Below are 18737 nucleotides of genomic sequence, written 5' to 3'. Positions count from 1 at the left end.
AATGCAATCCGAAAACAAAGGAAGTAGGTTACAGTACGCTTGTTCGCCCACTGCTTGAATACTGCTCAGCAGTGTGGGATCCGTACCAGATAGGGTTGATAGAAGATATAGAGAAGATCCAACGGAGAGCAGAGCGCTTTGTTACAGGATCATTTAGTAATCGCGAAAGCGTTACGGAGATGATAGATAAACTCCAGTGGAAGACTCTGCAGGAGAGATGCTCAGTAGCTCGGTACGGGCTTTTGTCAAAGTTTCGAGAACATACCTTCACCGAAGAGTCAAGCAGTATATTGCTCCCTCCTACGTATATCTCGCGAAGAGACCATGAGGATAAAATCAGAGAGATTAGAGCCCACACAGAGGCATACCAACAATCCTTCTTTCCACGAACAATACGAGACTGGAATAGAAGGGAGAACCGATAGAGGTACTCAAGGTACCCTCCGCCACACACCGTCAGGTGGCTTGCGGAGTATGGATGTAGATGTAGATGTAGAATCACATGGATCGTATCTCAGTCAAATACATCACCTGAACCAAATCTTTGAGTCCATCCTATCTGGTCATCCTCTGCTGCAACCTTCACCCACTATCACATCACAACCTCTAATGAACTGTTCCATTTTAATTTTGTGAAGCAAGAGTGAAATTTATACACCTTAACTTTTGAACAAAGGAAGGCCCCACTGTAGTCTTCTCCAGTTTCCTGTTGACTATGTCCAGATCAGGGGGGCAATTGCTGGTTTAAACTGTCCAAAGCATAACTGAGTTGCAGTCATTCAAACAAACACATGACACATGATATGTTTGATGAAACACTTCACTGTATACAATAACTGTCTCATAAAGCAAGTGTTCAGCATGAATAATGCATTATGTGTACGAACTGGTTGGGACTTTTCATAACTTCACACCTACAGTAATTTAACAGTGTATGTGCTACTATATTCTATGTCATAAGAAAGAAACCCCAAACGACCAAGTTGAATGACTCTTCGAATATTGTAAAATAGTGTCACAGCTATTCAAGGAGGTATTGTAATCAATTATGTCGTTCTGCAAATATAAAATTGTATACTATCATTCCCATGTTTCTACAGCCACCTTTGCTGCTATTTTTGATCTTCATTTTTCACAGTAGCAGAGGCACAAATTACCTCCAATCTTCTGTCTGTCTCTTACTGCATTTCAGAGTGTAAGGATCTCTCACATTTGTTCATAAGAACTTTAGAAATAATAACCAGATGGGCTGATTTAGTAAATGTTTTATGTATCAGTATTAGGGTACTACATTTCAGTGATGGTATATAAAGTTTTTTATATTTCAGCATCAGTTGTACAGGAAGGAGATTAGTTTTGTGAGGTGTTGATTCACGTATCATCTGTGTCGATTTGCATGATGTAGAAAAAGTTTAACCTTGCAGTCTAAATTTGTTCAACAAAGTCCGATTTACATCTTTTAATGTGTTGCAAATAATTTTGTTGCATCATATTTCATAAAAACACGGTCTGCTGTCACCAGACTCATCTGCTCAGCATCAACGATCCAATTAATTTAAGTTGACCACCCACAGTAGAAGTACAACTACATTGGTATTACCATTTTTAATTATGCTTTTCATACTTTGTTCCTACAGTGATTATTGTGTTGCTCGCCGACTTCCGAACAATTATGCTTTGGAAGAATGCTAAATAAACATTTCCTCCTAAGTTCTGAATTTTTTCCAAACACACTGGGATGTTCTATTGATCTGGTTGAATTACATTTTCCTGGAGACGTGTGAGTCTCAATCTTATTGAAAATACTGGGATGCATTACACACCCTGCCTAGTCTTCAATTCACTTTTCCAAGTAATATGTACAAGCCACGGAAAATTTCCATCCCTATAACTTCTTTGATTTCCTCATTAACTTACAGCATTTTTAACAGTGAAAGAAACATCAGTCCACTGGAAAGGACAGAAGTATGTCTTATTGTGTAAATAACAGAGGAAGGTGCTAAGGTACTTATTTTAAGAGCTATGAACCCTTGTTCATGTCCAATAACATGGAACACATCTCTTCTACTGAGCAAGTATTCATTGCTCGTAAGTTAAGGATTTTTACAGCCTGTCTATATTAGACTTTTTTGCTTTGAATTAGCATTCCAGTAATATCCCTGAATACTGACCATTCCTCCCAGGTCACTTATATAACTCTAAGACAATCTCCTCAAAATTATTAAGATCCTTGGGAGAACTAACCATGATGTATGATAATTGTATGTGACTGGCAAAATACCTTCAGACTTCAACAAGAATGTAATAATTCTAATTTCACAGAAGGCAGGAACTGAATGTGGTAATATTACTACAGGACCAACAGTAGCATGTCATGGTTGCAAAGTACTGACATGAATTATTTACAGAAGAATGGAATGACTGGCTGAAGTCAACCTCAAGGAATATCATTTTGGATTCCAGAAAGATGTAGGACTATCGGAGGCAATACCGCCCCTACAACTTATCCTAGAAGATAGACTGAAGAAAGGCAAACCAAAATTTACAGTATTTATACATTTAGTGAAAGCTTTTGACAGTTTTAACTGGAATATACTCTTTGAAATTCTAAAGATAGGAAGTGTCAGAAACAAAAGAGCAACACGTTATCCACAACTCCAAAACCTGCACAGAACCAGACTGCAGCTGAATCAAAGGAGTTGAATAGGAATCAGCAGTAGACAAGAGAATGAGAAAGGGCTGCATTTCATCTTCCATCTTTACAATCTCTATATACTACTGAACAATAAATAAAAGAAGCTAAGGAGTGATCTGGAAAAGGAAATAAAGTACAGTAAAGAGAAATAAAACTTTTGAGGTTTGCAGATGACACTGTAATTCTGTCATAGATGACTAAGGATTTGGGAAAGCCACTGTACGACATGTACTGCCTTGAAAAGAACTACAGTACTGGAATGTAGCTGAATTAAAACAGGCGATGCTGAGGGAATTCAATTAAAAAATGCAATGCTAGCACAGCAGCACAACTGATGATAGCCAAAGTAGAAAGAATATAAAGTGCAATTTGCCAACAGCAAGAAATGTGTTTCAGAAAAAGATAAATATTTAGACAGATAATATACATTTAAGTATTGACATCTCTTTTCTGAAAGTATTTGTCTGGAGTCTAGTCTTGCACAGAAGTGAAACATGGATGATAAACAGTTCAGGCAACAAGGTAATGGGTTTTGAAATATGGTGCTACATAAGAACTCTGAAGATTAGATGTGTATATCAGAAAACTAATTTACGGCACTGGATCAAATTCAGGAGAAAAGTGTGTAACGGCACAACTTGACTATAAGAAGGCATCAAGGAACCATCAATTTCATAATGGCTTGACCATAGTGAGCAGTTTAAATACATGTTGACTGCAATATTTATGCACATATGAGGAGGCTTGCACAGGACAGACTAACATAGAAAGCAGCATGAAATAAAGCTTAGGACTGAAGGCGACAACACATAACCAAGCTTTTAGTGAAAAATTTATAATGAAAAGGGAAGTGAAAATGTTTTAGTAAAATGTGGATGAACAGACTTAAAAGCACAGAATTTACATATCATAGTTTGTTACAAAGTTCAATACCAAAAATTATAACCCTTTTGTGGCTACTACAGCTAAGCATCTTGCCTGCCCTGCCAGCAAAAGGGGATGAACCTATGGTGCGCCTTGCCAGCAGGCAGCTGACTCGGCCAACAACAGCTGCAGGCTACGGCCACTGTAGGTTAACCACACTTTCCAGCTCACATACAACTACACTTCAGTAATAGCCTTTATAATATCAGTATCACATTGTTCGGTTACAGAGATTGTGATTTCTTATAACCACGAATGAGGAACTCAAACAAATCCAAACCTTCAGTTATAAGTTTATTCTGGGCTGTTTTAACATTATTTTAGAAAAATGATAAGAACTTAAAGTCATTTGTGATTGGAAAGTTCTGTAACTTGAGATTTCAACTACCAATATATGTACCTATAACTTATTAAAATTTTATTAACATTGGACGAATACATTTCAAGATATATATAGTTTTAACGTGAAAGGTTTCTAGTGAAGACACTAAAAATTTGACCTGTCTTGTCTCTCGTGCGGCATTGAGTGTTACTGAGAAACTGCACTGTTTGCCTTTTACAACACCTGATATAGCAGGTCTTTAGGGTAATTCATGCCTTTTCATGCTGTATATATATATGCTTGTATCACACGTACTTTGTAGATTAGGAAATCAAATTACTTTCCCTAGTCATGCGTGCCATTTTCTGTTCTGCACAGCAACAAGTGTTGCCGAGAAGCTGCATGTATCTGCTGCATTGTTCTCCTTTTGCAACACCTTATACGTCAGTTGGTAAGGATAAGTCACACCCTTGAGATTACAGTGGACCTTCTATTTTACGTTTTCGTGCACTCCAGACTCAAAAAACGCAACATTAAGGAAAATGCATAACTGAGGAAAACGTTAAAACCCCCAAAATATAAGTAAAGACATATGTAATTGACATATATGATTAAAAATCATAATCCTCTCCTACACGTTGTATAAAATCACTACAAGCAAAGATATGTAACGCTAATAAACACTTGTAAAAAAAATTGAAATTGGTATCTGTTAACAAGGTAATCGAGCTATTTTCCAACATGCTATGACAACAATTTATGCATAAAAACACACATTTTTGAGAGATCTTTCCTCTGTGGTCACCCAGAAAAAAGCAAAAATTGGTGAACTTGGTGAATTACACTGAAAACACAGCAGCTAAGGGGTTAAACCATGGGCATAAATGTGGACATTTGGTTAATGACAAACTTTGTCGCGATTGCTGTTATTGTTTAATGCTTTTCTTATGAGCTGTGCTTCATATCCTCTGCCCCATCAAAATGTTATTTTAGACTCAATGAGAGAGATAGAAGTGAAAAAAATTATTTTACTTCCCCCAATCGACATTACAAGCTTATTAGAAGTTGGCTCATTGAATTTCTGGACACTACGTAAAATGTAAACTTGGAAGAAAGCTTAGACGCTACAGTTTTGCTTCATGCCTTCTATCACTGCCAATTTTTATGAGCTACAGTGTGTGGAGCAAGTATATACATGAGTAGTGTATGTAGTGATTGCAAACTGGGTTGTGTCAGATTTGAACACAAAAGTCTTTAAAATGTGCTATTGCGAAACCCTTGATCTATTTCTATATGACATTCCCGCCATAGCACATGATCTGCGTGAGAAGTATTTTTTTTCAGTACTTCACAAAATGCTTTCACCCCTACCTGCACTCCCATCATCAAAGGGTCATGACCTCTTCTCACACCCAGCCGGCAAGCTTATTTTACATTTGTTATTGTGTGTGGTGTGGTGGCTGCGCTGGCTGTTGGGTGATGCAACACGTCGTCAGCTCACTTACCAGAAATGGGCAATGTTTCCTTGACTCTGACCGAGCAAGTTCTTCGAGACTCACTGTTTGAATTTAAAAGGCTGATGATCGATATTGTTCCTGAATACAGCATATCGGTAATACATGCAAAAAGACGAGACTGTGTTGTTGGTGGAACAAGAAAAGCTAGCTGCTAGGCTCCTTGGTCATGTATTGGCCCAATCTGGAACACTTTGCATTAACTGTCCTGTTGTTCCATTGCTGCCACAATCTAACACTAGTTGTATGATAATTGTGCAGTGAAGCCAAACATTGCAAGTTGTGTTGGCAACAACGATCATGGATTATGTCAGCATTTCCTCTCTCATGTGTTCCCTCTGTGCAATGGTCTAAAATATTCCTGTATATCTACCACTAACTGTGATGCAAACCTTTTGTCTTTTGTGGCACTTAGAACTCGTTCAGTCACATTAAATGTCAACTGGAAGAAAACGGGACAAAGCCAAGTGAGAAATCAGGAAGAATGTAGAATCGAGGTAAATCTTACTAGGACTAAACATAAAATCGGGGAATTATCAGTATTCATCTTATGGGTTTTTCACAGGGGCTATGAATTTATGACATAGAATCACTAAAAATGTAAAATCGAAGTTCCACTGTATATATGCTTGCGTCATTTGTCTTAGGAAATCAAATTGTATTAGACCAACTGACAAGCAGAAAGGAACCAGGAGTAGATGAAAGCCGTACCATTTCCCAACATTACAAAGAAGAGCAGATAATGGCAGCTTTGGCAGGAAGGCTGAAACTCTGACAACAAAGAGTCACCAATCTATTGTGCAAATTCACCTACTCCATACCCAAGTGTACATGAATGCCCTTAGCTGTAAGGCCTCCCTATCTGCTGGACATAAATAAAAGCCTGTAACTCTGTGGATGTTCTACCTGCCAGGTACTCCTATATGTCCATAGCTATACAGGTGCTCTAACCGGCAGGCATACATTTATGCCCCTAGCCATGAAAGTGTTAAATATGGACACCTGAGCAGAATTTGAGAATCATACTATTTCAGGAATAAGGATTTTTCGTGTAGTACCTTGCCCCTTTTTACTTCTGCTATTCTTCCACAACATTTCCGGTTATTTGAAGAAGCAACTACAGTTCTTAAAAATCTGCTCATCAATTATTTGTCACCAATATTGTTGATGCTCACTGTTGTAATTTTTGACTTTCAATTTAAATGAAAAGTGGAATGAGGTACATATAATTTAAAGCATGAATACTTTTATTATCACAATAAATCAATTGCAATGATGAAAATTAAAGGGTACAAAATGTAGTTTCGATTATTATCTTACAGTTTCTTACAACAAAATAAGAAATTAGGTATCGATCATCAGTTTGCTAGAGTTTGTGATGACATTAACAAACGTAACAGTACAAATAACACTAAAAGGCTTTGACATTTACAACATTTGGAATCATTTAAGCAACAGTACAAACTGAAGTACTGTACAATAACATTAAATGTTTAGGAACCTACATTCAAGTAACGTACATTTTGTGCTATACTGCAAACACTATATACTACATTTTGAATTCCCACATGAATTTAATGATTTCTTACTGAAAGAGGTGTTTAACTTAATAAATGTATGATATATAAAATAAACATCAATGTTATGCCTCAAACAAACAATGTATAGATTTCTGTTTTTAGCTGTGCTTTACATGAATACTTAAAATTAAACACTGTTACATTTGGGACAAAAATATACAGAACACAATGCTCCAGTCTTAAATTAAACAACATACATGGTACTCAAGAAGTAATATTAAAAGTCTCTTCTGATTTAAACCAAGAAAGTTATAATTTTCTTATCAACTCCCTCGGTATGTTGTGTATCCAAAAGGGCTTAACAGCAGGGGTATATGGTAATGATCTTGTTGCGACTTAACGTCAAATGCAATCTGTGATGGAAAAACAAACAAACAAATATAATATGTCAAGAAAAAACAAGTCTGCATAATACAATAAATACACAGACTATGTATAAAAGGACGTATGGTGAGAACTGGAACACAATTGAGACACATAAATATCTCAACATATATTTAGAAGCCACAAGTGTTTACTAAAGTAATATTAAGATTATGGAACCTATCTGCTAGTCAATAAAGTGTCAAATCCAAGCAGCTTGTCATGGCAAGCATTGCTTGAATTGCCCAGTAACTATGAGACAACTAATGATGTGACATTCATTATCAGGCAGCCTTACAAAAAGATAGCAAACACGTAAAAAAATGCATTCAGTGATCTTGGAGAGAGGTCCACTGCCCACAGAGAATAAATATGGTGATATATGTTCCCTTATTTTTTGTACTGTTCCAGCCAGAAATATCTATTGCTGCTTTATATTCCTGATGCAGCTCTCTTTCCATCTCATACCCTTTCACATTTTTTACTGTCTTCTTTTAGTTTTCTACAACTCATTTGTCCATTCTTTATTACTTAACATGACTATACTTTTCTCTCCTCTATAGCAACTGTTTCCAAGACACATTGGACACACACTGTTGCACAATTTGAATGCCCACAGCTGTAATGGGCAATCATGGTAATAAGTGCCATAGTACAACTCCCAGCTCTCAAAGCGACAGCTCCTATTTGAACATTAGTTTCTGATGCAGTTTTCATTCCATAATATATTTCCGTATGTGGTTGGTGAGAACATCAGATGTCTCTGACTCAGCGGCTGACCAACAAGACAAAAGGAATTCTGAGATAACAACTCCCGCTTTCCACTGCAGATGTGGCACAGGTAGTAAAGCAGGTGTTAGTCACTTTTGCTGTGTCTGCGGAATGTTAGGCCATTGGCTGGTGAACATTGTGGGTGGCCATAGTTTGGTGGTGGGCATTCATACGAGTCGACAGTTGGTTACTTGTCGTGCTTGCATAAAATGCTGCACAATAATTTCAGCATAGTTTATATGTAATGTGGCTGCTTTCACATATGGCTCTGGCTTTTATTGAGTAGGTAATGGCTGTGACTGGACTGAAGTAGAGGGTGGCCGTCCGGTTTATAGAACAGGCCTTGCACCTGGGTCATCCACAAGAGAATAATGCAGGATTGGAGTAGGAATGGACAAGGATATTCTTTGGCTTGGTTGGGTGACAGAACACTACTGTGGGTAATGTTCGGGTAGGATAGACCTCATCTCGGGGCACGAAAAGATGTAGTTGGAGCTCTGATGAAGAACATGCTTCAGCTTTTCAAGTTCCAGGGTGATATTGTGTGATCAGAGGAGCGCTGGTCGGTGGCAGGTTAATAAGTTTACAGGTGCAGAAGGAGGAGATACCACAGGAGAGTTGTTCATGGACATGCTGGGTACATCATTGAACAACAACTGATTTCCACTGCAGATGTGACATCTACAGGTGGTAACGCTGTAACTTTTTGACTTAGATGGGTGACAGCTGTCAAAGTGGAGATAATGTTGATTGTTGGTGCACTTGATATGAAAACACATATTTATTGACTATTTGAAAGGTGGAGATCAACATCTAAGAATGTTGCTCATTGGGTTGAGGAGGACCAGGTGAAGCAGAGTCAAGGTCACGAGAATGTCGTCAGTCATTCTTAACTACACTAGGGGTTTTAAATGTTGGATAAATAGGATTCCTCCAGGTGTCACATAAAAAAAGTTAACTTAGGTTGGAACCATGCATATAGTAACGGTAGTAACATGGATTTGTTTATAAATTTAGCCTTAAAAAGGGAATGATTGTGATTCAGGATGTGACAGGAAAAAGGTGGTAGGGTTGGTATAAGCAGAACGCTGGGATCGATAGTGCTCCATGGCTGCAAGTCCATGGGCATGGAGTCTGTTGGTGTACAAGGACATTGCACTTACAGTTACCAATACAGAGTCTGGAGGTAACTGGACAGATTCTGTGGAATGGTGATGAAGGAAGTGAGCAGCGTCTTGGATGTAGGGAGTGAGGTTGTGGGCTGATGTTCATTTGGAGGGAAGATTTTTAACCAGCCACAATGAATGACTGCTAAGGAAACCTGTGGTAGGGATGACCTGTAGGGAGACCTTTGGGGTTGGGTTTGTGGAGTTCGAGTAGTAGGTAAAAGGTATAAGTGCAAGGAGTTGGTGATATGAGGAGGGAGGTGGACTCAGGCGTCAGAGTTGGGGATGGACATAAGGCCTTGAGGACCTGCTGGAGGTCGCACTGGCCTTCTGTGATTTAATCATGTTCGTAAGGTCTGTATACAGAGGTGTCGAAAGGTTAAGAGAAACCCTCAGCCACAGGGTCACTATGATTTCTCACCATAATGGTGGAATCTTTGTCCATGAGAAGGATAATGAGGTCTGAATTGGTTTTCACATTACAGATAGTTGTGTATGTCATAGGAGTGATGTTGGACTCAGTAGAGAGGAATTTAGGAAAGGAGGAACATGCCAGGTTAGAACTGAGGGATTACTGAATGCTTACCAAGGGATTACAGGGTGGAAGGGGAGGTAGGTCACGGTTGGAAACAGGTCGAAACTGTTTCAAACAAAGTTCTGTGTAAGGAACTTCCTGGCAGATTAAAACTGTATGACAGACCAAGACTCGAACTCGGAACATTTGCCTTTCACGGTGTAATGTAACGGACTACTAAAACTATCGATACCATGGACTGGCGAGCTATGCGGTGCCGTGAATCGACATGAAAGAACAATTATATTAATATAAAATTACAGTGAACTTAAACTGAAATATTATCATTTTATTACAAAAACTAATAATTTGCACAACAATCGTATTATGTATTGTTGCAGAAATATTTGAGAACTCTATTCAATTTTCGTACTGTTTTCATAAGTGTATACGTGTGATGTATAAAATATCTATGCTCAATTCATGTTGGCAAAACTGTGTACTTTGTAATGCAGAAACAGTTTTTGCTGGGTGAGGCTAAGGGACTGTCACGTTTTGGTGAGTCTAAGAGACAGTGAGTCTTGAGAAGTCGTGAGAAACGGACGATGTTGGAAAAGCTTATATTGGTGAACTACTGGTTGTTATGAAGATGATATTACGAAAATAAATAATATGGAAAGCTTTAAACAGTATCAGTTCTTACGTAGCATGTTACAAACCCAAGGACCCATTGTAGTAACAATTACAACAAATCCAGAAGTTGCCCCTAGACAATGAGTAAGCAACAACGAGTATTCAAGGTAAGGTAATTAAATCATTTCATATTCGTACTGCGAAGTTATTTTCTCTTGTGAAATATTTAACTCTCTTATGCTCTGTTAATAGAGTCAACAGACTGACAGGGACTTGTGGTCCACTATTGAAACCAGTAAGACCACACAGGTTTTTGAACAGGTGTCATAATTTGATATAAAATAACTGATGATATTTAATATTTGTTCCCTGGACGAGGGAGGTAACATTACATATGGGGACTCTTTGTCTGGGATTTAAATCGCATTGTTTGGACTGATACTTGTTCTATGTTCACAGGTAACAAACAATACGTACAGTAACAGTAAATCAGCCAATAAAGAGGAAGAGGACAATGAATCCAATGAAGAAGGCAAATAACATTTATTAAAGGACAGAAGCAATTACGCAACAACAAAATTAGGCCTACATTTTACGGTGGGCAAGAGACCACACGGAAAACAAGATAAGTGCATATACTGGTTTGTTCATATTATTGACCTTTTTAGACGTATTTTGTCGGTTAATAAGTTTCAAAATTTCTTGCTTTAAAATGAAAATAACAGAGGATCTTGCAAACAATCAAGGGGGGAATACAAAATTGAATGCAAGTGGCGATGTTAGTACCAGTATAGGAATGGTGAATACATGATCAAAAATTGACGTTGAAGAATTAGATAAATCAACGATGTTGCGATTACTATTAAAACAAAATTCTGAATTGAAGAATGTAATTGAAAATAAAGTGTCTGATTTAAAATCCGAATTGTTAGAAAATTCAAAACGCGTAGAAGAAAAACTTGTGAAAGAAAATAGCCAATTGGCTCAGAAATTCTTTAAAGTATGTGAAGGTATCAGATCTGACATGGAATTAATGAAAAACAGTTTAGAAGAACGTGCAAATAACATTGAAGATAGGTTGGGGGATGTAGAAGATACGCTCAATAAAGTCAAACTAACAATCAAACGGTAAGCGGAAGAAACTGCGAAAAATTTGGAAGTATTTGCAAATGAAAGAAAAATTAAAGAGGGGAAATGATTACCAGAATTGACTTGCATACAAAAAATTTCGATGGCAAATTGTCAATGCTTGAAAACAAAGTTACGGAAAAAGTAAAGACTGCTGAGCATAATGTAGATTGTTGTAACACTGTAATTACAGACAATGAGCATGAGGTAGCACGGTTACAGAAACAATAAACTGAAATTCGGGATAATTTTGCCATGAAATTGGTGGCGACTTCATTTAACGGACTTTGGCCAGGTGCTAACGTGCGTAATTTTCCAGCGGACGGAAAATTACACCCAGTTGACTCCATTATAAATTGTCGTGACAATTTTTTGTATGAAATGAGTGACACTGTAAAAATTAAATTCATTAAAAATTTTCTTGATGGTGAAGCTTTGACGTGGACGAATTTATCCGCCACTCCTAATGTAACATACAGTCAATTTGAAAAAAAGCTTTTTGAATAAATTTTTCTCGGAATCAGTTCAGGCTAAAATTAAAAGTGATTTCGTTAATGGACCTAATTATAAAGAATATGATGGCACAATGAGGGAATTTTGCGAGAAACAGTTATGAAAATTGGCACATTTCGAAAGAACTTTTGATGAATTAACACAAATAGATGCACTAAGACGAAGATTACCAAACAGACTTCAGTAGGACTTAGTTTATGGGCCAGATGACTCTGTTGAACAATTTTTGAATTATGTGGAAAAATTAGCTCGGGCTTTGGAGAGAAACAAAAGGTTTAGTGGACATCATTATGAACAAAATCATGGGGGGTGAAATCAAAATTTCAATAGTGGGAATAATTCTAGGAGAGAGCATGGGAATTATCGAAATAATTATAATGGGAACAATCAAAATTAATAGCAAAATCGACATGGTAACTATTAGGGAAATTCCAATAGGCAAGAGAATGGCAATTGGAGGTGAAATGAGAACAGGGAAAGCAATAATTATGGTGGGAACGGGAATAGACAATGGGAAAATTCAGAGAGAAGACAAAACGGGAATGTGCAAGGGCGGTTAAACTAGGAGCCGTCCCGATCAGGGCCTGTCAGTTTGGGACGAACAGATATAACTTTAGAAATCAGGCTATGAGAAACCAAAGTAGGCATATACATACTAATTACGGAAAAAGACAGATTGTTAATACAAGTAGGGCACCTGAAGTTGTTAAGAGACCATTTGATAAACAATTTTGGCAGCAAATAAGTGATAGGGGGGCAAGCAAAAATAATTGTAGACACATTAGTAATGAGGAATCAGAAATCAGTGGGAATGTAATGAAGAATTTGTTTATGGAGGAAGAAAATGTTGTGAGGGGTGATGTCGGGGGTTGTTCCTACGTTAATAATACTAACGACACCTATGATACTTATGGAATTAATGTATTCTGATAAAATGTAGTAAATAGTGATCTGAATTATGTGGAGAGTTCTGTGAGTGAGAATGAGAATCAAGTATTGAATAATAGAGTTGTAAAATTGAAGGAAGAAGATTGTGTTGATGGTGCGAGAGATAATGTTGAAGTGGTTGATGTTAGGGAAGTTGAGTCATGTGTTGAGGTATTGAAGGATTCTGAGGAAGAGGCTGTTGAAGGTAGAGATGTTATGGATTATGGAAGTGAGATGAAAGTTTTTGTTGTGGTTAAGGATGATGCAGATGTGGGTATCAGGGAGGAGGGTAATAATAATGAAAGCAATTATTCAGTACAAGAGGATCAGGATGCAGTCATGGTGGTCAATAAATCATCAGTAATCAAGGGGATAGATGTTGAGAATGAGGAGGTAATTATTAACATGGAAAACAAGGAACAGAGACTTATTTGTAGACTGTGGAATAGGCTTATCGAGGGTAATAAAAATAATATGTTTTGAAGGCAATTATTAGAAATTTGCAAGAAGGTTTATCCTGTTTGGTGGGAGAAAGCAAAAGTAGATGTGAAATGTAAAGAATTGCTTATGGTGAATGGTATAAATAATGTGTCTAATTATATTTGTGAGGAGAATCCTGATTGTCTTCTGCATAATGTGAAGACGGAAAATAGTTTGGCTAATATTAAACAAAATGATGATCTGAATTTTAAAAATATGGAAGATGATTTGTTGCATGAGGATGTTGATGAACAGGAGAGTGAAATTATAGGTAGCCCATATATAAAAATTTTGTATTAATGATTGGACGGGTTGTTGTCTGATACACACAGGGAGTCCCATATCAGGAATCAGTGAAAAGTTAAGAGATAGAGTAAATAGAAACCACGAGTTTGCAGAATTGCCAAAAATAGAGGGTTAAAATTAAGGGGGAAACAGGAAGATTCAGTAAAACAGTAAAATGTCAGATACTTTTGTCTTTCAAAGTTGGAGATGTGATCATTGAACAGGGTTATCTTGTCATTACGGAGCTGAGTGAAGATACAATTCTGGGCATGGATTGGATAGTGAAAGTGGATTTGACTGGGGAAGCAAAACTGTCATACTTGTGCATCCTACAGATAAAGATAAGAGGTGTAAAGTGCAGTAATAGACATAATCAAATCACAGGGTAGATTATTCTTATGATGGGGGATGTTTAGATTGTTTTGGATAGCAGACTTCTGATGATGTGGATTATCAAAGGTTAGTAGAAAATAAAATTGCAGAAGCAGGGAATTTAACCAAAGAACAGCAGTCATATCTGTCAGAGCTTAGGTTACAGTTTTAATCTGGAATTTTGCCAGTCAATTTGCAATATTGTACATATTTATGGTTTACAGAATGAATATCTTATGCTCTTGTCCTTCATAATGAATGCTAACTTGAAAGATTTTATTCATGCTCATGGCTTTTGGAAGTATCATTTTAATTGTAATACAGATAATTATGTTAATTGCACTTATTGCAATATTTGATTTCTGGAGGTCATTCGACCCACTTTATAAATTTACTGATCTATTCACCCTTGTGCTATGTATCTGTGTTCTGGCAGAAAGTTTATAGGTTTACTGTATAATCCAGCATAGTGTCACATTTGCACTATTGATTATGCTTATGAACTCTTAACTATTGTATTGCTTAGTATTTGACAACTTTGTCATGTTCAGTTAACTGTGGAAGTTTGAAACCCACTATTCAGCGATGTGGCGTCATAACTGATCACTAATCATATTCTGTTTGACATGTGCTCTATGCACCTAGGTCAGGTGTACACTTATGAACCAGGGATATAAATATTAATTGTATGATAAACTTAGTTGAACTATGCTTTTGAACCACATATACATTTTGCTCATTATGTATTTTCTTGTTGAGCCATAACAAACAGTACATGAAATGCTAAGTATGTCAATTGACATCGTAGTCCGTGTTGAAGCACATCTTATGTTACCACAATCACTCACAAGTGTTACAAGGCATCATATAATTTGGAAATGGATATTTAAATTTATTATTATCTAACTTAACAGAAGTATTGCATTTGAATTGGAGAGGTATAACAGTAGGTGAGATTTTTCAGTGGTAAACCTTTTCATTAGTGAATCTATTTTACATTGTAATTAACTTTCTATAAGCTTTATGCTACTTTATATTCCAAAATTTTAGAGTTGTGATGCTTTTGATGTACCACTGAGACACCTCATTCAAACGTATGTTGTTACTGATAATGGATCAGTGATACTCAAACATTTAAGCAATACTGAAAGACAATGGAAACAAGCAATACTGAAAGACAATGGAAACAAACTATATGAGAGAGAAATGTACACTCTTGACATTCGAAACCTGAAATCAATCGTATACTCAACATAATACTTAACAATTACTGTGAACTTATAAATATGGATATACCAATCATCTGCTTACATATATATTGATCTGTAGTCTTACACATGACATTAGAGCAAGGCTGAAAAATTGTATTGCCTTTGAACAAAATTTTGAAACATTTGAAATCCTGTAGTCACGTGTTGTGAATAACTATGCTTTGTCAAGATTTTACATGCCATAATTAACATTTGGAAGAAAAGGCACCAGTAGTGTATGAACTGTATGTTACCTTGTTTGTATACAATATGATAACACAATTCAAATACCTATTACTATGTGAGAAACCATAAGAAATATTCAGGCTGAGGTCGTAACGATGTAACTTTGCTGATGATACGTTATACAAAGACACTGAAAATGTGATATTTGCTGTATCATTTGTCATTCTTGTGAAACAATTTGAGTACAGGGATCATTCTCTGGAACTGATATGAAGGTTGTGGAGAGAATTGCATGGTCAGCTCAGAATTGTTGGGCAGTTTATGATACTTGTGGCACAGGTGACTCATACACACTAAACACATTTTCTCACTGGTGGAGTGAACTTTTGTTGTGACTTATGGGCTGTGGCATAGTTATGTGACTTCTGGAGGAAGTGACTGGTGTAATCTGTTCATACTGCAAACTGTGTGACAGGAGGTATGAGGGTTTGGAAACTGCAATTAAGTTTGTGTGAACCAGTGTTCATACACACATATGGTGATGCTAAACCAGTAGCGGCAAGTTGTGAATACTATGTGGTTCTCACGGAGACACCATAAGAAATATTCAGGCTGAGGTCGTAACGATGTAACTTTGCTGATGATACGTTATACAAAGACACTGAAAATGTGATATTTGCTGTATCATTTGTCATTCTTGTGAAACAATTTGAGTACAGGGATCATTCTCTGGAACTGATATGAAGGTTGTGGGGAGAATTGCATGGTCAGCTCAGAATTGTTGGACAGTTTATGATACTTGTGGCACAGGTGACTCATACACACTAAACACATTTTCTCACTGGTGGAGTGAACTTTTGTTGTGACTTATGGGCTATGGCATAGTTATGTGACTACTGGAGGAAGTGACTGGTGTAATCTGTTCATACTGCAAACTGTGTGACAGGAGGTATGAGGGTTTGGAAACTGCAATTAAGTTTGTGTGAACCAGTGTTCATACACACATATGGTGATGCTAAACCAGTAGCGGCAAGTTGTGAATACTATGTGGTTCTCACGGAGACACATCGACCTTGTGGACATTGGTACAGGTTGGACTATTGCTCACATTCTGTCATGGCTGTGTGCTGGTGGCAGAGAGAAGAAGACTTGACACTTTACTTGTTCATTATACATTTTTTTTTTAGTCTGTGAAGCATGGACCTTGAATAAGAAGAAGGATGCTACACACTGTAAATAACTACACATTACATAACATTACATACTACCTATGCCATAATTTTAGGGGAGTTTTATATATGTTTGATTACCATTTCTTTGCATTTTAGGATTAGTGATGTGTTTGCTATTTTGTTGTATATCATAGAAAACTGAATTGACCAAGCAATTACTATCCTCTGTTTTACACATATGAGAACACAATGAGATGTTTGTGTGGTTGGACCCTAGAATCTCCACACAATTACTTATTGCTAAGCTACTTCGACAGAAATCTGTTGGTAGATACACACAAGATCTGATGAGGAAAAGTTATGAGAATCCCAGGACTGAATGGATAAAGGATGTAGGGTAGTATGTAAGAACGTACTATAAACACATAAATTTGTAAAATATTGATAGTGATGTAGTTTATTTCTCTTCAATTTGTACATTGTAAGCTATCACATGTTGGGATTAGGTAATTTTGATGCACTCTTGTTGCTCATAAAGCATTATTCTTTAGGTTAGAGAAATGATGTGTTAGGGAGTTATATTTTGTCTTATACGCTTTAATAGAAATAACTGGACTTTATAAACAATAATGATCCACTACTACAAACCAAATCAAGCTGCAACCTACACTATTATTTATACCTTCTGATACAAGAGATGTCTGGGTTAACATGTTCCCATTGCACTGTCACCTCTGGTTTTGAATAATTACACATCTTTGAGGAAAGTTTGTTACTACTGAAGATGACTGGGTTAACATGCTCCCACTGCACTGTCACTTCAGGATTCGCACTTTTAGCTATTTTATATTACACGGTGAAAAATTTGACATGAGAAGGCTGATACAGATTTAATTGATGTGAATTCCATATGCTTAAACTATTAAATTTATATTTTTTGTTTAATAATAACTGCTAAAAATCTTTGCACATTTGTTTATGTAAATATGTAAGTCAAATTTCGTAATCGAACCCAGACTGGCAGAGAACAACCATCCTAGGTGAGATACCATTGTAAATATGTGTCATTAATTAAGTGTTATACGATTCCAGGATAATTACCATTGTACATAAATATACAACCTGACAGATGAGGAGTGAGACTCAAGAGGAGAAGATTGGCGGGCACAAGATGACATTTGAAGAGAATAGTTAGTATATGTGTAGAAAGGTCAGTAGTTTGTTGCATTCTTTCACACGAAATCTCGAGGGGTGTATGTAATGTAATGGACTACTGAAACTATTGACACCATCGGCTCGCGAGCTATGCGGTGCCATGAATCGACATGAAAGAACAATTATATTAATATAAAATTACAGTGAACTTAAACTGGAATATCATAACTTTATTATAAAAAATCCACAATTGAAATTTCAGCATTTGACCATTTACAACTGCAAATGTATACTTCGTAAATAAAGAATTTTAACAATTGATGGTGATATCAATGTATTTTAAAAAGTTTTATATGACGGTTAACCTCAGCCATGAAAATATAATCAATACTGCTTCCCCCAGTACCATTGGTGATGGTGGTGGGCAGTAATTGGAGTAGGTAAAGGAAAAGAATAGGAGTAGGATGAAGAGATAAATTTCAACAAGTATGCAATCATAAAACTGATAAACTTACCTCTACGAAAGGATACAGTGACTCTTGGCTTGTTGAATCAAAATATCTATCAACATCAAAATGTAGTTTATATCGTCCACTACATAGCTCTAAATCCTGCAGGAAGTTACTGAATCGACCATCTTCATCAGTATATCTGCAAGAGTTTAAAGATAAATGTGTACTCTAGTCACATTAAAAAACATAGTATGTAAGTTTTAATGAAACAGGCAGAAAAAAATGCATCATACTGATGATATGTCAAACACAAATTAATTTAAACACACTGAGAA

The 18737-nt window shown here is 36.6% G+C and overlaps 1 protein-coding gene across 2 annotated transcripts in view; it reads right to left on the bottom strand.

The window, feature by feature from the left end:
* Positions 1-6681: 6681 nt before the first annotated feature.
* Positions 6682-18737, bottom strand: part of LOC124795009 — a 78249-nt gene continuing 66193 nt past the window's right edge. For both annotated transcript variants that reach the window (XM_047258771.1, XM_047258772.1), the window contains 2 exons: positions 18466-18601; positions 6682-7388 (listed from right to left, as the gene is read on the bottom strand). In XM_047258771.1, the coding sequence (XP_047114727.1) occupies positions 7299-7388; positions 18466-18601 (226 nt within the window). In that variant the 3' untranslated portion in view covers positions 6682-7298. The remainder of the gene's footprint in view (positions 7389-18465; positions 18602-18737) is intronic.

Source organism: Schistocerca piceifrons, chromosome 4, assembly GCF_021461385.2.
Source record: "Schistocerca piceifrons isolate TAMUIC-IGC-003096 chromosome 4, iqSchPice1.1, whole genome shotgun sequence".
Lineage (NCBI taxonomy): Eukaryota > Metazoa > Arthropoda > Insecta > Orthoptera > Acrididae > Schistocerca > Schistocerca piceifrons.
This window is presented reverse-complemented; position numbering and strand designations above follow the sequence as displayed.